At 51.1% G+C, this 19,161-nt stretch overlaps 1 protein-coding gene across 1 annotated transcript in view; it reads left to right on the top strand.

Moving 5' to 3' along the window:
- The first annotated feature begins 6,456 nt into the window (after positions 1-6,456).
- The window catches only part of Parvg (parvin gamma), a 16,764-nt gene continuing 4,059 nt past the window's right edge, over positions 6,457-19,161 (top strand). The window contains exons 1-12 of the mRNA XM_026782732.1: positions 6,457-6,534; positions 8,487-8,565; positions 8,814-8,909; positions 9,867-9,931; positions 10,476-10,578; positions 11,781-11,921; positions 12,626-12,741; positions 13,826-13,881; positions 14,252-14,274; positions 15,607-15,665; positions 15,856-15,924; positions 18,812-18,913. Coding sequence (XP_026638533.1) covers positions 8,831-8,909; positions 9,867-9,931; positions 10,476-10,578; positions 11,781-11,921; positions 12,626-12,741; positions 13,826-13,881; positions 14,252-14,274; positions 15,607-15,665; positions 15,856-15,924; positions 18,812-18,913 — 813 coding nt within the window. The 5' untranslated portion in view covers positions 6,457-6,534; positions 8,487-8,565; positions 8,814-8,830. The remainder of the gene's footprint in view (positions 6,535-8,486; positions 8,566-8,813; positions 8,910-9,866; positions 9,932-10,475; positions 10,579-11,780; positions 11,922-12,625; positions 12,742-13,825; positions 13,882-14,251; positions 14,275-15,606; positions 15,666-15,855; positions 15,925-18,811; positions 18,914-19,161) is intronic.

Genomic DNA, 19,161 nt, shown 5'->3' with positions numbered 1-19,161 from the left:
AGGAGCATGGTAGCGAATGCCTGTAATTCACTTCAGCACTAGAGGGACAAAAGCAGGAGGGAAGGGAGACTTTGCTGCATAGTGAGTTCTAGAGCAACTTGGGCTACAGAGTGAGACCCTGCCTCTAAACAAACAAGTAAAAAGGTATTATCTGCATGAGAGATTGATAATGATAGATAGACTGTCAATGACAGATGATGGATAGGTCTCCATGCATACGTACTGAGGAGAAGGATGGCATTAGGATCTCGTTCTCTCTCCTAACATCTTTCCACGGTATCAAGCTAACAGAGAAGTCACAGGAATTGTAAAAAGCCCTGTGTTTACTGGATGTCTGTAAATGCTACTGTTCCTGCTACTGCTTTAACCTATTGTGCTCTCTGTTTCTTCCTTCCTGTCTCTATTTTTTGGTATTTAAAAATGAGTTCTGATCTATCCCCCTGTCATGTATTAATCCATGTAATGTATCATCTATCTATCTATCTATCTATCTATCTATCTATCTATCTATCTATCCCCCATATATCATCTATACATATCTGCTATCAACTAGCTTGTTTGTCTATCCATCCATTCCAACTATCTGCCCACTCCCACCTTGATGTGGAATGCCCCCCCTGTATGCTGTGAATATGTTTTATTACCATTGGTTAATAAAGAAGCTGCTTTGGCCTATGGCGGCACAGAATATAGACAGACAAGAAATCCAAATGGAGATACGGGAGAAAGAAGGCGAAGTCAGGGAGATGCCAGCAGCTGACGAAGGAGTAAGATGTCAGGGCGTTACCAGTAAGCCACGGGGCACATGGCGATATTCAGATTATTAGAAATGGGTTGATGTATATGTAGAGCTAGTCAGTGAGAAACCTGAGCCATCGGCCAAACAGTTTGTAATTAATCCTAAGCCTCAGAGAGGACCTTCAGGAAGGGGACCTCCAGTTACACTCCTGTCATTAGTCTATCATTCCCGTGTCTGCCCATCATTGCTCTCTGCCTATCATCTGTCCTTTTACACGCGTTGCACACTTATCTGTGTTTATGTCTTCCCCGCTGCTATTCTGTGATACGAACTTCGTACAAGCGTCTTCCTCAGGAAGTAATAACTGTAGCAGCATTATCAGCCCTGCGGATCTTATTACATCTGTCCAGCTGTTCTGTTGATGTTCGCTGTCTGAAGGAAAACACAAGCCCAGCTTTGCAGTTTGTGGGTGCTAAGGTTCTCCACTGGCAGAGCCTGAGTGCTGTGCGTGTCTAGGGTTGGACCAGAATGAAGCTGTCACTCTGCAACTTCACCTGCTTCCCGCTGTCACGATAGAAGGCCACATGCCAGTCAAGCTTCCTTGTTCTTTCTTCTTCAGTGAATTTCCCATGAGTCCTCAGAAGGACCCAAGGGAGAGGCCATACCAGTCACCTGCTCATGAACTCCACATATATGACTAGGGCCTGCTGGAGTCTGGCCCCTTGTGTATCTCTTCCCATTGACCATAGGACATTTTGGCTCACTGGTTTTGTAGAGTGACCTATCAAATGACACCCAGTGTCTGGTAAGCAACTCAAAGTCGATGGTGGCTTAGGGTCCTGTCTTAGTTTTGCTTCCTGTTGCTATGACAGGACATCCAAGATGGTAATTTACAGAGCACAGAGGTGTGTTTGGCTCATAGTTCTAGAGGCTGGGGAGTATCAGGGTCTCAGCACACGAACTTTTGGTGGGGGACACAATTAAACCACAGCCTGTTCAGGCTTTAGCCCACACTGGAACTGGTGACAATCTGGGCTGGGGGCAGGGCGAGTTCTCAACAGGGGGGTCATGACATCACTGGACATCACTGCACCCCACAGCTCTGAAGCCAGGACTGAGACGTCTCCCCTGCCCACTGTCTATCATCCTGGTGGACTTTGCACACATGCACCCTTCATGGCCTGGCTGGCTCAGAAGAGACTGACCTGGGGGCACTGCTGCTAGGACCAGGTGCAGATCTTCTGAATCTGTCCCCAGTAGGCAGCCTCCTGAGCGCTGAGGTCCAGACATGGTATATATGGCATTGGCGTCCAAAGTGCTACCATCATCAAGCACAGGGCCTCCTCCCTAGCTGAAAGAGAAGGAAGATTCAACCCGTGCTGCAAGTGATCATGGGATTTGTGTCACCACATCTCTGGGAATTTCCCAGGGCTCCTTTCTCTTGATCCTCTTACTTGTAAATCCACCAAAGCAAGAAACCAACCCCAGATGCCCCTTCCTGAAGCTATACAGCCTGTGAGTGAGACCCATTCTTTAAGAATCCAACTCAGTCCCAGAAAGTCCATGAAAGGCCCAAGGGGCAGGCTACAGGTGACTCCTGGTGGTGAGGGGTACCCACTACAGAGTCAGCCTGTGACACAAGCTGCCAGGGTAGGAAGCCATAACGACCATTGCTTCTGTTCACCCCCTCTTTGGACCTATTCCTGCTTTGTGTCCTGACTTCTGTGGATGCCATCACTGGGCTTTCCTTGGCCCTGGTTTCTGGCAGTATTTGTTGTCTACTGTGGGAGGGCCTGTGGCCAGGAAGGTGTATGTCATGGGTGTTGGGGGTATATTCCTCTCTCTGGGCCCTGTCATGGGTGTTGGGGGTATATTCCTCTTGCTGTACCCTACCAGTCATTACTCGTGGCCATGCCCCTCTGTCACCCTTTGTCTACTGGCTATCTCTTTCTGGGCTCAGTACCCATTGATCACTTGCTCTCTGGCCTCCAGGGCCCCTACCCCCATGACTGAATTGGGTACAGAGTAATCTTTTCTAGTCTTCCCATCTGGTGCTGAGTTTCCTTCATGGAATCATGGAGAACACTCTGGTTTCCACATTTGAGTGTGCTAACCGTACCACACAACACTGACTTCTGGACTGAGATGCAGGGGTCAGAGGGCTCAGAAGCCACCCAGAACATGGAACCTGAGTTTGGGACTGAGCCACTGTGCTGCCCAGCCATGCAGGTCCTGGGCATGGCTGCTCTCCCACTTCTTCATGAGCTCTGGTCCTGCACTGGTGCATCGGAATGGCAGTGGGGAGCCGGGAGTCTCGGGTTCCCCTGCCGAGCGGAGGTGACCATGGTGTGATACCTACTTTGCAGAGTAAGTTCCATGCAGAGACAGCCCCTCAGCATTTCCTTCCCTTTCAGCCCTTAGATAAAGATGACCAGCAATGACAGCTCTCACATTGCCACTCTGAGTGTGTCCCTGTTAGTGTGTTTGCACACTTTACCTCTGCCTCCCACCTGTTGAGACCACTTCTGTAACGATGAATCACAGAGCAAGTGTGGCTAGCTTCCTTCTTGCTCAGCTTGTCACCTGCCATCACGGAACTGTCTAACTCAGGCCAGATCCTGAAGATTCAAGCTCTGAGACCAGCTGGGCTCAGGAGTGTTCCGACTGAGCCATTGGGCTGTGTGTCCCTGCTACGAGCTGTAACACTGTACAGTAATTGCTCAGCCATTTTTTCACGAGCGACTTATCAGAGCCAGGGGCTTCGGTAAAGGTTTTGAAACCAAGATTCAAGGAATTTTGGGGGTATTGCTGTGTGAATAAAGCGGCTGTCTTTTGCTGTAGATTTTCTCTGTAGCTAACTCCCTTTCTGTTACATATTTGGGGACTAATTCCCACAGTTCAGAACTGTTTTCCCCTAGCTACATGTAAAAACAGTTTCCCACAGCTAGACTTTCATTCTCCTCTCCTAGGTAAACACGGAGATCTGCCTTCCTGCGATTATCTTCATCAGCAGACATTTCATCAGTGGTTGGGGTCCAGGAAAGGGTACTCCACTTAAGATAGTCACAGATATCCACGGACATAGAATTAGTACCGGCCCAAGCTGCTGCTCTGGTTTTACCCCAGGACCAGAACAACTGATAACAGCATACACCGGAACTGATGATTTAGAGGTCTGGGTCTCTTCTTCACTTAGAGCAAAAAGTCTGACTCCAGACCTAGGGTGTAGAAATTACAGCATCTGCTGTATGTGCTATTAGATTCAGGAGTCATAGCTACCCCCTGACTGTTTACATAGGTTGCCGGGTTACTTGGTGGGAGAAAAGAAGTGGCGCTCTGATTTAAACAACCTATTAATAATTTTACTGAAAGTAGACCTTTTTAGCTCTTTCTAACCGCCTAAAAATGTAGTGTAGCACACTAACCTTGCCCTCTAGAATTCCCTGATGATGTAATTCCTTTCTTAACTAACTTCCTCCAATAAGAAATTCGCCAGACGTGTGCTCTCATCACCCCCACCTTTGAACTGACAGCCATGGATCTGTGTGTATGTGTGAAAACTCTTATCTGACTTTTATGGGGCCAAGGAACCCCAGCTCTGGAACCTGCTAGGACTGGGGAATTGCTGGTTTTAAGGCTATATATGACTGGGAATGTTTGTAACAGGGAGAACAAGGAACAGAGAGGAATAAAGAAACATGGCTAGACGCAACCTGTTGGGAGTGGACTTCTCAACCTCAGGTTTTAGCCTCCCACACTTTAGCTTATTGTGCTGTCTTTCATTGGACCCTGGGAGGGATCCATAGAAGGTGGACTTTTAGGAACTCCGTTACATCCCCAGTGTTCTCCTGGCCTTTTCATGGTGGTTCCCACCTCCAACATCATTGTCACCAAGGCATTCTTTTCCAGAAAGTCCCCTTGGTCCCTGTGACAACTCATTTTCACTGTCAACATGACTGGATTTGGAATCACCTATGGGTGCGTCTGTCTGTGAGGGCATTTGTAGAAAGGTTTTACTGGGGAGGGAAGACCCACCCTGAAGGGTGTGGCACCATTGGGTCAGAGTGTGAGCTGAGCCAGCACTCACGGCCCTGCCTCCTGACTGTGGATGCGATGGAATCAGCAGTCTCACAGTCCCGTTGCCATTGCCTCGACCCCTCGACTGTGAGCCCAAATAAAACCTTTTCCCTAAGTTGCTCTTTTCAATTTTTCTTTCTTTTCTTAAAGACAGCGTCTCATGTACTCTTGAAGCCGGGACTTCCCGCATGCTAGGCAGGCACTCTACCAACCAAGCCACGTATCCAGTCTCTGTCACGAATTTTGTCATTGCCAACAAGAAAAGTGACCAGCACAAGCCCTTTAAGCAATAATAGCCATCAGAATGTATTCACTGAGCCCATTTTCTGCCGGGTTCTTTTGTAGGCACTGGCTTTTAATAGCAAGTGGGAGAGATGGGCCCCTCCCTGCAGAGGTCCTGGATTGATGGAAGGACAGCCATCAGACACCAGCCAATGTCACTGGCTGACCTAGCCACCTGTGCTAGACAGGAATGTTGTGTCAGGCTTCCTAGAGGAGGAGACACCAAAGTTCATATCGGGAATGAGCTTGAGCTGAGTGAAGAGCTAAGCAAAGCTTACCAGATGTGGAAGACAGGATGTGTGACGTTATGTGGGTGGGATGGGTGGGAAGAGAATGTGAAGGTCAGGGAGATGTGGCAGGTAGGTTATGGGTGCAGGACTCTGGCTGAGACCAGAGGACTGGCTTTTATTTAGGAGACTTTGGCTGGGTGTAATGGCCTGTGGTGGTTTGAAAGAAAATGACCCCAAAGGGAGTGGCACTATTAGGAGGTGTGGCTTTGTTGGAGTGGGTGTGGCCTTATTGGAGGGAGTGTGTCACTGTGCGAGTGGACTTTGAGGTCTCATATATACTCAAGCCACACCCAGTGTCTCAAAGACCACTTCCTGTTGTTACCTGCGAGTCAAGATGCAAGAACCCTCAGCTCCTTTTCCAGTACCGTGTCTGCCTGCATGCTGCCTTGCTTCCTATCAGAATGGTAAGGGACGGAACCTCTGAACTGGCTTGTAAGCCACCAACTCAATTAAATATTTTCTTTATAAAAGTTGCCATGGTCATGGTGTCTCTTCACAGTAACAGAAAACCTAAGACACGGCCCGTGCCTGTAACGTAGGCTTGCAAGAAATGGGATGGAGCAGGAGAATCAGGAGTTCAAGGTCAACCTCAGCTTGATGAGTTTGAGGCCAGACAGGGCTACATTAGACTGTCTCACAATCAAGAAATCAAGCAAGCAAGCAAGCAAGTAAGCAAGCAAGCAAGTAAGCAAGCAAGCTAGTTAGTGGACAGCCCCGGGCGCTGCTCAGTGGGTGGGTTGCACAGATGGAGCCAGAGGAGAAGGTTGGGCACTACTATGGAACAAAAGTGGTGGAGAGCTCACAGTTTGCTCTGGAGGCCCTAACCTCATTTTTCTGCTCAGACAGCCATTGTTTGGACACGGAGAGGCAGAGGCAGGGAGGGAAATAAGAGAGACTCCCCAAGATGCCCTGGAGTCTTGGAAGACTAGGCGCAGTGCAAGGGCTGGGGCTCTGACAATCTCTCCGTAGATTTAGGTTGCTCACTCCCTAGCGGCTTGGAGAAGGAAGCTGCCTGCAGCCACCAGGGTGGCAGAGGAAGTGAGCGCAAGCCCTGCCTTCCACCTCCGGACCGGAACCTGTCTCTTGGGAACCTGGTCACCCTCTGAGCTAGTGGGCTTCACTTCCTGGTGTGAAAAGAAGTGGCTGGTGAGTGGATCTGGCCTTGGGCCTGGGGGATGCCTGAGCTACTAGAATCTTCTACCTGTTTACATGCCCGGGGACTAGCACTCACGGAGAAAGGCTGAGGTGCACCATAACTAGGAACCCAGAGCCCCATCTCAGCAGGGACCTCACAGTGAGAGGGTCTGTCGGTGGAGAACCCCGAATCCTGCCGTGTTGCTGAGGCTGTCACCTCATTTTATAGAGGAGCTGTGAGCCCTGTCTACGCAGAAGGGCCCTACTTACCTCTTTTGAAGCAGTTTTGTGGACCAGGGTCCTTCAGAGCTCTCCATTGCAAGAGGGAAAGCTGAGCTCCCCACACCACGAAGAAACGGGTCAGGGAAGGGACTCACCTGGGACTGGGCAGCAGGGGCAGTTTCAGGTCTCTGTGTGTGTACTTGGCTGGACGCAGGGTCCAGCCCCTTCCTGTAAAGATGTCTCAGGCCAAAGAGGGAGCAGACTGGCCTGTAGTCACTCAGCCTGAGCCAGGAGGAGCTGGCTGGGGGCCAGGCTCCCACTCCGACCCACCTCTCCTCTTCTTCAGTTCATGAGGCTTGGGACTCATTTCCAGGGGCTCTGTCCTCTTGCTTCTGGCTCCAGGGTGGGAATCAGCTTCTCAAGGTCCTCAGACTGCAGTCAGTTTGAGGAAGGTGGCTCCCAGGCCCCATCAGTGCCTCCCTCTCCCTCCACACAACTCTGGGGCTCCATTTTTTAACTTTTCCTGGTTTGACCCTGGACCGCAAACATCTGAGTGATCCTGGGAATATGGGGCAGATACAGAGACTGAATGAGGGACAGAAGAGGAGCGTCAAAGGTGGCCATGCCACAAGGGAAACTTTCAGAGAGGAAGTGGGCAGAAGAACTAGAAGTAGGTTAGGGAACCAGAAGGGGGCCATTAGCTTCTGAGTCTGATCCTCTCTGGTACCCATCACGAGGCTGGGGGTGGGAAGCAGGTCCAACACTGCCTGTCACAAGGCTGGGGGTGGGAGCATTGCCTGTCTTGGGCTAACACTGCCCATCATGAGACTGGGGGTGGTAGACAGGCCTGACACTGCCTATCACGAGGCTGGGAGTGGGGAGTATTTCTTGTCTTGGGCCTGACACTGCCCATCATGAGGCTGGGGTGGAGGCATTGCTGGTCTCGAACCTGACACTGCCCATCATGAAGCTGGGAATGAAGACATTGCTGGTCTCTGGCCTGACACTGCCCTTTGTGAGCTGGGATTGCTGGTCTCGGGCCTGACACTGCCTCTTGCGAGTCTGAGGGGTTGGGAAATGCTCTTTTTTCATAAGGAGCATGTGCTCTGTGCTTCATGAGTAAAAGCCCCAAGAGACCACACTCCAAGTCGGGATGCCAAGCGCATCTGAGAAAGCCTCATTCAGAACTAGAGACCAGATGGGCCAGTCTCCCTCTGCAAGCCAAGCCAGCATAGAATGGGGAACAGGTCTGGGTGGCTTTGGCCTACGGCCTGGTCCACCCCATTCACAGCTGAGGGAGTCTGGTCTTGGATTCAGGGGCCCTGAAGGGATGGAGAGTCACTCTACCCCACTGGCGGGTGTTCATCTTGATATAGATTGACCCAGAGTTCTCCTCCCATACTTGTCTGAGACTCTGTGGGTGCTGGGTTTCCGTACTGGCTGTGGAGAGAGGGCTGGGCCTCCTGGCCAGGAGTGATGGGCAGGCTTCTGTGTGCCTGGCTGAAAAGGAACCCACTTCCTCACAAGGCATTTGCCCATGCCTTGCCCTCAGACTGTGTATTAATCACTTGATACCCCGACAAAAGGAACTTAAGGAAGGAGGGGCTTCTTTAGCTTGTAATTTGAAGGGATAGTCCCTCATGTTGGGAAGTCATAGTAGTAGGGGCACGAGGCAGCTGGTCAAAATGTGTCGGGACGATGGGACAAATGGCGTCCAGTTCACTTTCTCCTCTCTCATTCAGCATAGGACCAGTGCATGGGATGGCGCTCTCCTTACACTGAGGGAATCTAGGTATGCCCAGAGCCTTGCTTATCTGTGAGGTGAGTCTAGATCCTGCCACGGTGACAATCACGATTAATCTATTAATCGTCAAAGCTTGGCACCATCTCCTGCAAGGCTTGGATTCAGATGTCTCCACGCCAGACCCCTCCCCTCACCCTTGCTTGACTCTTTGTGTCTTGTCTGGTTGGAGTCGCGCCCCCATCCTCCCAGTCCGAATAAAAGAATGAGCACATGATGATTCTGGGTCTTGGGGACAGTGATGCACTCTGTCACCTGTCTCCTCCAGGGAAGGCAAGGGAGAAGATGGAGTCAGAGCCCCTTTACAACCTGCTGCAGCTCCCGAAGGAGGTGGATCCGCCCACAGAGGAGGAGCTCCCACGAGGTGCTGGTCCTGGAGGGACAAGGGTTGTTGAGTCAGGGGAGGGAGAGAGCGTGTGACCAGGTCACTAGGCCGAGCAGGCTGTACCTGGGGACTGCCCATGTGGCCATCTGTCTGTCGGTCTGTCACCCGCTCTCTATTCATCTGTCCATCCTTCCTTCCATCCATTCACATGTTAACCCTCCCTCCTTCTCTCCATCCCTGCCTCCCTCCATCCCTCACTCGTTCTTCCTCCCTTCCCCTCCATATTCTCTCACTAATCCACTCATGTTATCAGTAGCTGACCCCAAGCCATCAGTGCCATGTTTTATTTGTTCTCCTGTCAGGGCTGGTGCATACGCTCCAAAGTTTTGGGAGATCTAGCATCTAGGTGGGTCACACGGCAGGTGGGTCACACCGCAGGTGGGTCACACGGCAGGTGGGTCACACGGCAGGTGGGTCACAGGGCAGGTGGGTCACATGGCAGGTTATATTTTATGAGGTTGGGCAAGTCAGCACATGGTTTCTTCATGTGCATGGAGGCCAGCTAACCTACAAAGCCCCTCTGGGCCTGATGCTTTGTGGGTTCTAAGAATTTAAAATGCAGAGGAGACCTTGCTAACCAAAGCCTCATGGAAGGGAGTGACCAAGCCAGCGAGGGCATAGGGGACCTTGGTGCTACAGCCTGCCCAGAGCTACTTGGCAGCATAGGTGATGCCCACCTCTGTCTGACATGTCCTTTGCCCCTTTGGGCTATGCCTTCTTCCTAGGCAGGTATAGGTAGGAGATGCTACATATCTACTTCATGACCTTCAGGGTAAGGGGTGACCTCTGAGTCTCAGTGTGTACCCCAGTGCTCCTGAGGAAGTATGAGTGAGAGGTGGGGCTAGGGATCCCCCCAGGGCATGGGGTCAGAGGGTGACCTGCAGGGAGATATCTGCCCAGGGTCCTCATGCACGTCATACCCTCCTCTGCTTCCAGGAGGAAAGAAGAAATACCTGTCCCCCAGTTCCCGGAGGGACCCCAAGTTTGAAGAACTGCAGAAGGTACACCATCATGGCCAGCCCTGAGGTCTCTGGAGCCAGGCTTGGTAGCCCTGACTTATAGACACCACACCCCTGTGCACACCGCACCCCAACAATGCCTTCCTCTCTTCCAACAACACACCCCCTACTTTCCTCCTGAGACATCACCGAATCACCTCCATGTTTCTACAACCCACTTGTGGAGGCAGTCTAGGCTTTGTAACCGAGTACCCATTGCCAGCTGTTGCCATAACCCAATCCCACAGCCATGCACCTGGTTTTAGGCATTTGCTACAGCGATGGCAACTCCCAGGTACCAAAACCCCACGTACCAGGATGACAGCCCCTCAGGGTTCAGGCAGGTATCTGGGAGATCTTGGGAGGAGCGTCTTTGGGAGCTCAGAGCAGACTCCACATGGCCGGGGAGATCAGGGAGAACCTTCTGGAAGAGGTTCCATGTGGCCAGGCCTTGAAGAGTTGGTGGGTAGAAGAACTCACTCTACCCTGAAATGACAGCCTGGCCAGGCAACTCCTACCCCGTCAGCTGTCCCCTTGTGCCTGGCAGGTGCTGATGGAGTGGATCAATGCCACGCTCCTCCCGGAGCACATCGTGGTCCGCAGCCTGGAGGAGGACATGTTTGATGGACTCATTTTGCACCACCTGTTCCGTAAGCAGAGGCCCTGGCCCCACCTCATCCCCACCTGTGCTTCCTAAGCAGCTGCTCCTGGGGTTTTGGAGTCATGTGCACCCCCCACAACCCCTCAAGTGGCTTCCTGCCTCAGTCCCCATCACAGCTCCAGGAGAAGGGACACTTCTATGACTTTCCAGGTTGCAGAGCTGCAGAGGTGGAGACCCTGCCCACTCCCGGGCATGGCAGGATAGAGCTATGGTTCCACCCGGTGTCTAATGTCTGGACTGTGGCATATCCAGCATTTAGGAAGTGTCTGATAATTTCTTTTTTTGAGACAGGGTTTCTCTGTAGCTTTGGAGCCTGTCCTGGAACTTCCTCTGTAGACCAGGCCTAGAACTCACAGAGATCTGTCTGTCTCTGCCTTCTGAGTGCTGGGGTTAAAAGTGTGTGCCACCACCACCTGGCATGTCTGATAATTAAGAAGCTGGGATATCAACTGTCCCTGACCTCAGAGTGCTCTGTGCTGCTGGAAGGACCCAGGCTACCCTGAGTGGCGCATTCTAGAGACAGAGGCAGGGGTGGGTCTGCCTGGTGGGTCCCATTGTGCGTGGAAGTGATGTCCAACGTCAGGCCAAGTGCCTGCCTCTGGCTGGTGTCTGGTCTGCAGATGTCTTGTGCAATGAAGGGGGTCCTGGAAGTGGTAGGGCTCAGATACATATTCTCAGGGCCTCCTCAAGGCTCTACTCTGCAGAGCTTGGCATACAGGCTCCAGAGTGATCCTCCAGCCTCTGCTGAGGCTTCTGGGTACTTCTCAGAGAGCAGGCACTGTCAGCTTTCTGCACAGTTCCCTGCTGTGCCTCTCTCTGGCTATGGGTGAGACCAAGGCTCCCTAACACAGAACAATATGCCCAGGTCTCCATGCAGAAATCAGGGTGCTGCCCTGTGGGAATGGCATGACCACAGCAGTGCAGAGACCAAGGTATGGGCAGAATGATCAAGGCGAGGTGGGCCAGAGGGATGGCGCAAAGGATTGTAACCAGCTCACATACATGCTCCATTTCCCATATGAATGGGGATCTTTGGATAATGGTTGAGGGTTCTGGGGTTGCCTAGGGCTCGGCATCAACTGTATATATTCCACAGATCCATATACCCCAACAGGATGGCATTATCCTTATGGCAGAGTCCCCATAGCAGCTGCTCAGTGCTTCCTGGTCCTTACTGCTCTTTTGCTTTAGAGAAGCTGGCAGCCCTCAAACTGGAAGTGGAGGAAATTTCTCTGACCTCAGCCAGCCAGAGGCGCAAGTTAGGAGTCATCTTGGAGGCGGCCAACCAGAGTCTGCAGGTTGAAGAGCAACAGGCCAAGTGGAGCGTGGAGAGTATGTGGGGCTGAGCGTGGAGAGTATGTGGGGCTGAGCGTGGAGAGTATGTGGGGCTGAGCGTGGAGAGTATGTGGGGCTGAGCGTGGCTGGTACCTGGGAGGGGAGGTGGGACCATCTGCGCTGGCTGCTCACTTGATGATCAACACACTCATCAACCCAAGAACCTTCAGGGGAAGGGAAGGACACAGAGGCCTTAGGCAGCCCATAGCGTGAGCACAAGTTGGACACAAAGTCAGCTGTCTGACCTACACACACGGCCCTGGTTGTACCGCTGCGGCTGGTACTGCCCAAGGAGAATGCCTTCCCAGCAACACAGCCACTGTTGAGTCTAAGAACACACCACACTTCTCAGCCTGGTCCAGTGGTACTCACAGTCCAGCTACATTAATTTTCTGCCTGTTAACAGAAGAGTGTGCTTTGTGTGCATGCTTCTCACAATAGTTTGGTAAAGAGAGAGAGAGACAGAGAGAGACAGAGAAAGACAGAGAGATAGAGAGACAGACACACACACACGGAGTCAGAGAAACAGACAGAGACAGGCAGAGAGATAGAGAGACAGAGAGCAATAGAGAGAGAAAGAAGGAGAGACAGAGACAGGGAGAGAGATACTGACCTCAGTACTCTCTCTGCACAGGAAAGTTTTGAGGATGTCTTCAGGTTTTGATGGTCCCTCAGCTCTGACTTTGTTTTCTCCTTTTTAGCCATCTTCAACAAGGACCTGCTGGCCACCTTGCATCTCCTGGTGGCCCTGGCCAAACGCTTCCAGCCGGACTTGCCCCTTCCAGACAATGTCCAGGTGGAAGTCATCCACATTGAGGTACTTGTGAAATGGCGCAGGTCATCTGAGCATGTTGCTCAATGCCACCGCATCTACAGGGGGTCATTGCCTGGGGAGTGACTCCAGGGGCCTATGAGGAACATCACATCAGGATAGCAGTCAGGGGCTGGGCTGGCAGAGACAAGGAGGGGAGGAGGGGGGCCCTGGCCAGTCAGTACTGCTCTCATCAGCCAGCTCTGCCTAGCAGAGGCGGGGATGGGTATGCTGATAGGGAGGTCAGCTGGTGTCACCATATTTCCTGGGTCACAGGTAGCCATCTCTCCACAGCCATCTCCTGAATCATGTCTTTCATTTGTCTCCCATGACCACATCCTGTCTCCTCTTTGGAGAAACCTTTGCTCTCTGGCAGTGTTAGCTTGTGTTATTTGGTGTGTGTGTGTGTGTGTGTGTGTGTGTGTGTGTGTGTGTGTGTATGTTCCTTCTACTTGCCTTACAGAACTAGTTGTATCCAACTGGGTCTTGTCAAACCCATTCCCACCTTTTCCAAGTCTTTGTTTAAAGTTCACTATTGAGCAGTTACGTGACTTTCTCAAACTTACGTAAATCAGGTAAGGATGGTAAGATAACTTAGCCGGTAAAGGTGTTTGTTGTCAAGTCTGACAACCCGAGTTCAGTCCCTGAGACCCACATGGTAGAAACTTGTCTGTGACCTTCATATGTCCAATATGGTATGTGTATACTCCCACATACACATGTTTGTACACACACACACACACACACACACACACTAAAAAATAGGAAAAAATCAGAAGTGACTATTTATTTGTGTGTTCATTCACAAAACACATTCATTTACATACATACATACACACACACACACACACACACACACACACACACACACACACCGCTAAGGTGTCTTTGGAATGAGGCATTTGTAGTACTATCTATCCTCACAGGTTCAATAATCACAGGGGAAGTGGACAAGGAAGCTGGCCCATGGTAGCGTCCTGAGATGGGGGCGATACAGAGTACACTAGGTTCTCTTACATGGCTTTGGCCCTGTGCGTTTGGTTCTGGGGTTCTCCGAGTGACATTATTTCTTCCCCTTTCTCTGCTGTAGAGCACTAAGACCGGCCTAAAATCTGACAAGCTGGTGGAGCAGCTCACAGGACGCCGGTGAGGGTGGGCCGGGCTTTGGCCGGGTGGGCGGTATAGGGGGTACTGGGCAGGGAGACCCTCTCTGTACCTGCTGCTTCTCAGCCCCCAGCAGGCTGCAGAGACCGCCCCCCCCCCAGCCCGACATCCTCAGCCCCACAGTATCCAAGCGTCCTGAGATGTGTGCGTGCAGGACAAGGCTGTCAGCCTCTTAGCCTTGCTCTCCGCAAGCAGGATCTCTGCACCTCCCCTGTCTTGATTGCCCAGGAAAATGAGCCTATCTCCTCGCCACCTGCTGGCACCAAGCTTGTTAGATTAGGTGATGAAGGGAGCTGCAGACTTTTTGCTAACTCTTTGATTGCTTTCCTGCTTCCTGCAATTTCTCCTCCAGCTCACACAAGGACCAGCCTTCACGTAAGTAACTCAGTAACTGAAGGAAAAATTTTCCCTTCTGATGGGGTCAAAGCAACTGTGATGGAGGGGTTAACCGTTTCCTCTCCTGTCTCTTACTCTCCCGTGGTAGGATTTGTCCACGAATTTGTCCTTACTTCTGTCTGCCTGGCCTTTAGCTGGTTTTCTTAGCACTGTTCTCATGGGGAGAGACCCACAGTCCACACCATGAGGGCAGAAGGGTGCTGATGCTGAGTGCCGCTAACTCCGTCACTCATTAACACATAGTCTGTGCCTCAGTTCCCTCATCTGGAACCCGCTTCATTAGCTGGTGGGTGTGCTTAGCACATGGGGCACTCTCGGTGGTACGTGTGCAAACATGGCTGTTGCTAAGGTGACAAGCAGTTCACTAGTCAGTGTGCTCACCTCCTGTTGCTTCTTCCACTTACCTGTTCCATAGTTGGATGAGCCAACCATTCGCCAATTTATTCCCTCTTGCAGCTGTCCATCTGTCCACCCACCCACTCATCTTTCTATCATGCATCCATCCATCCATATACCTTTTAAATCATCCATCCACCAATCTATATATCCATTCATTTATAAGTCCATTCACCTATTGCATCCATCCATCCATCTATTGAGCATCCACTGTCCATCTATCCATTTATACACCTATACAATATTCATCCATCCATTCATCCATCCCTCCATTGTCCATCCATCCGGTTATGCGTCTACTTAACCATCCATCTTTCTAGCCACTCATCCACTCATCTATCTATACATACATACATCTGGCTATTTATCTATCCAACCATTTACCCATCCACTCTTTCATAAATACATATACATCCACCCATCACACACACAAACATCCCTCATATGGATATATATACATATATATGTGTGTGTGTGTGTGTGTATCCATCTGTCATTCATACACACGCTCACACACATCCATTTATCCATTTACCCATCTGTACAAAGCCAGTCAGATATATATCTACCCAATTATCCCCCACCTACCACCCACTTATCCCCCGTGAAGTTACCAAGAGATGCATGTCCACCCCCCATTTTGATCTCTAAAATGCCTAAGTGACATCATTCACCAGGTGTTTGAGATGAGGAAATCAAGGTGCAGAGAGGGAAGCCCCCCCTGTTTCCCTCTCAGCCAGGGAGCCATATGTCCCAGACCCGGGCCTGTTTCATTCAGGAACCCGAAGATCAAGCTCTAGCTCCCGTGGGACTGTTTTGCTTTTTTTTTTTTCTGAGAAACTTTTGCATGAAAATGTTCTGTTTGGCGCAAAGATAACAGCATCGTAACGAGCTGTTTATCGCTCTGGTCTGCAGAGGACGCCTTTGATGAATTATTTAAATTGGCTCCGGAGAAAGTGCATGCCGTCAAAGAGGTAGGGGAGATCAAGGCTTCCCAGGCCCACCACCCACCTGCCTGTGTCTCGGGGTGACGGGGAGGACTCTGGTCTCACTCCACGTTAGTTGGATGCTGGGTGATAGAAGGGAAGGCTTTCTGTCACCCCCGGCTGGAAGGTGGCATGAGGGTCCCTGAGTGGTCTTGAGGTCCTTGCTCCTCTGTCTTAGGCCATCGTGAGCTTTGTCAACGAGAAGTTGGAGCGCCTGGGCCTATCTGTGCAGAGTCTGGACACCCAGGTAGGGACACTTCTGGGGTCCCCATGCAGGGACAAGAGCTCCTGGGCACCAGAAACTTACCGTGTGACTAGAAGTGAGGCATCACCTTCAGAGATCTCAGGGCCCTCTCTAATAGGGTGTGCTACTGACAGGCAGTATTGCCATAGGGAGCCAGCTCCTGGGGCCCCTGGGCAGGGTGCCTGTGGGAAGCTGTGAAGGCTGGGCCATCTCTACTGCTGGCTTTGTTCTTACTCATGTATCAGAATGACTCCTAGGGCGTGGGATACTCTAGAGCGTGCTAAAGCCAGAGTGAGGCTGCTCCCCTGTGATCATGTTTATTCGGATGTAGCATGATGGGTCCTTTTCTGAGTGGTTGGAGAAACAGACTCGCACTATCTTCAGTGGGCTCCATCCTGAGTCCCCAGGGCTTAGCCCTGGACTAAACTAGGGTCCTAGGACACAAACTCAATTACTCTAAGGTGGGAGCAGAAGCCTGCAGATCCAAAGTGCCTCACCTAACCATGCCTTCCACTGAGAGTCTGTCTCTCTAGTGTTCCAACAACACAAGGGGACAGGAATGCAGAGATCAGACACTGCCTGGGCCCTACCGGGTGGTGATGGAGTCTAGTGAACATTGGGCAGGCTTCCATAGACTGGGTATCAGCAATGTCTCAAGACTTATGCAAAACCGGGTCACAGCTGCTGTCTTCTCAGGGACAAGTGGGTGGTTGTTCTCTAGGGTGGGCCAGGCCACATATTCCTGAATTTGGGGCCAAACAGGAGAGTTCTTCGTACCTGTTTGGCCTGGAGCAAAGTTCTCTCAGCCATCATCTCTGCAATACCCCCCACCCCATGTGAGAACTGATGAAACCCCATTCAATAGATAAGACTTTTAAGACACAGAGAGGTTAGATAACTAACTTATCTAAGGCCACACAGTGATTAAGGGGTGGTCCTAGGTTTTGGACCAAGGCAGTCAGGGCTCAAGTATATGCTCATAGCCACTGCTCATGGTGGGTGGTCATGTGAGCTTTGTGAGCGCTGTGGCAACACAGTAAGGTGGAAACACAGACTTAAGGGCCACATTCATGTGTTTCCTTTCTGTGCCTGCACTTTGTGCCCCTGGACTCTGAGGACACTTCCATATGGCTTGGGTGAATTATGGACTTCTCGGAACCTTAGGGTCCTTCCTTTATAAAAGGGGAACAAATCCACCTCTTAAAATTGTGAGTTGGGGAGCATTGCTATTTAGTGTCATTTAGTATCTGTCGCTTGACTCATTGTTGCTACCCCTCCCCCACCAAGCAACACACTCATCTCTGACTGCATTTTCTCTGGGAGACATAGGCTGGGATCCCTGGTTTACTCACTTTCCTCATGCTTCCCTCCTTCGGTCAGGCGGGAGTGGGTGAGCAAAGGTGACATCTAGACGTGTCGGGATGGTAGAGATAGACTCAGAGTTAGGTTTTTCCAGCTATGTTTTGAGGACAGCAGTAGTGAAGCTTCCACGCCCAAACTAATAGCATCCGAACAGCCTTAATGGGGGGAAATTCCATTAAAGCCAGAGCGGCGCCTCTCTGCAGCATCCCATCCTGGGCTTTGTATCTTTGAGGAGATTCAGAAGGATTACATTAGCATATGGCATGCTCACGGCAGCATTATCTCAGCCCATGCAGACAGAACAGAGAGAAATATTAATGGGCCCGTGTGCCCCTCTCTGCCTAGCCTGATGGGGGAATTTTATACAAACTCTGTTTGCACACAGCTCTCTGTAGCTCATGGAATAACTTGTCATTTAAAAGTGGATGTGATGGGGGCGGCTCAGCTGGCGAAGCACTTCCCTGGCAGGTCAGAATCTGGGGTGTGGTGGCACACATTTCTGTTTTCATAGGTGTAAGCGCTTGCCTGCAGCTGTGTATGCACAACACATGTGTGTTTGATTACTGCAGAGGCCAGAAGAAGGGGTGGGACTCCCTGGGGTTGGAGTTACAGATGGTTGTGAGCTGCTGTGTGGGTGCTGGGAGCCAAAGCCTGGTTCTGTGTAAGAGCAGAGAGTGGTCTTGACTGCCGTGTCCCCAGGCCCTGGCACACATAGTTAAACCCAGTACTGGGGAGGCAGTGACAGGTGGATCCCTGGGGCTTGCTGGCCAGCTATCCTACTTACTTGGTGAGTTCCAGGCCAGTGAGAGATTGTCTCCTCCCTCTCCCAAATAGGTAGACTGTTCCTAAGCAATAATAAATGTCCTAGGTTGTCCTTAGGCATCTATATGCACATACATATATGTGCATGGGTATTCACATATGTGCACATCACTGCACATACATGAACACACACACACACAGAACATGAGACTATTCCATAGTAAGTTTACAAACAGCTCTTTTAATTGAATATATTCTAAGAGTCAGACAAAACTGCTTCATGCTGCTATTGACAACCCCATGCAGCTGGGAATGGCATCCCCACTTCTCAGAAGAGATGTGAGGCTCAGAGAGGTGGTGCAACTTCTTTCAGCTCACACAGCATGTAAACAGCAGCATGGAACTCTGCGAGGTCAGCCTCTGCCGCATGGGAGCCCTGGTTCCTTCCTTTAGGGTGTTAGTTCCTTTCATGTCACCGTGAAAAAATGCCTGGAATGAAGAGAGGAAGGGTTCATTTTGCTCACAGGTTTGGGCTTAGTCTCTTTGCTTGACTCCACATGCTGGGGCAGAATATGATGGGGACAGGAGTATCTGGTAGAGGACAGCTGTATACATCATGGTGAGAATCCAGAAGGAAGGAGCCAGGGACCCGGCCCCAGTAATCGACTTCCTATAGCTAGGCCCCACCCGACAGAGTGTCCAGCTGGGAACCAGGTGTTCATAGCGTGCCGTGGGGATGGCTAGGACTGAAATACAACACCCATAGTTTGCAGACGGCGTCATCCTCCTGCTGCTGATCGGACAGCTGGAAGGCTTCTTCTTGCATCTGAAAGAATTCTATCTCACTCCCAGCTCTCCCACGGAAATGGTAAGCTGCCAAGGTCTCCCTCCATGGCTTTTTCGGGGTGGTGGTGGACAGATTTACGGCATTGGCCTGACAGTCTTTATTCAATTGCAAGCCATGAGGAAGGTGGAAGAGAAGTTTGTTCGTACGCCCGTTTACCCATCCATCTTCTCACCCATTCACCCACCTATCCGCCCACCAATTAATGTACCCATCCCCGAATCCAACACCTATGTGCCTGTTTATCCACCACCCATCCATCCACCCATCCA

This window comes from Microtus ochrogaster, chromosome 15, assembly GCF_000317375.1.
Source record: "Microtus ochrogaster isolate Prairie Vole_2 chromosome 15, MicOch1.0, whole genome shotgun sequence".
In the NCBI taxonomy this organism is placed as follows: domain Eukaryota; kingdom Metazoa; phylum Chordata; class Mammalia; order Rodentia; family Cricetidae; genus Microtus; species Microtus ochrogaster.
Note: the sequence above shows the minus strand (reverse complement) of the source record. Positions and strands in the feature narration are given on the sequence as shown.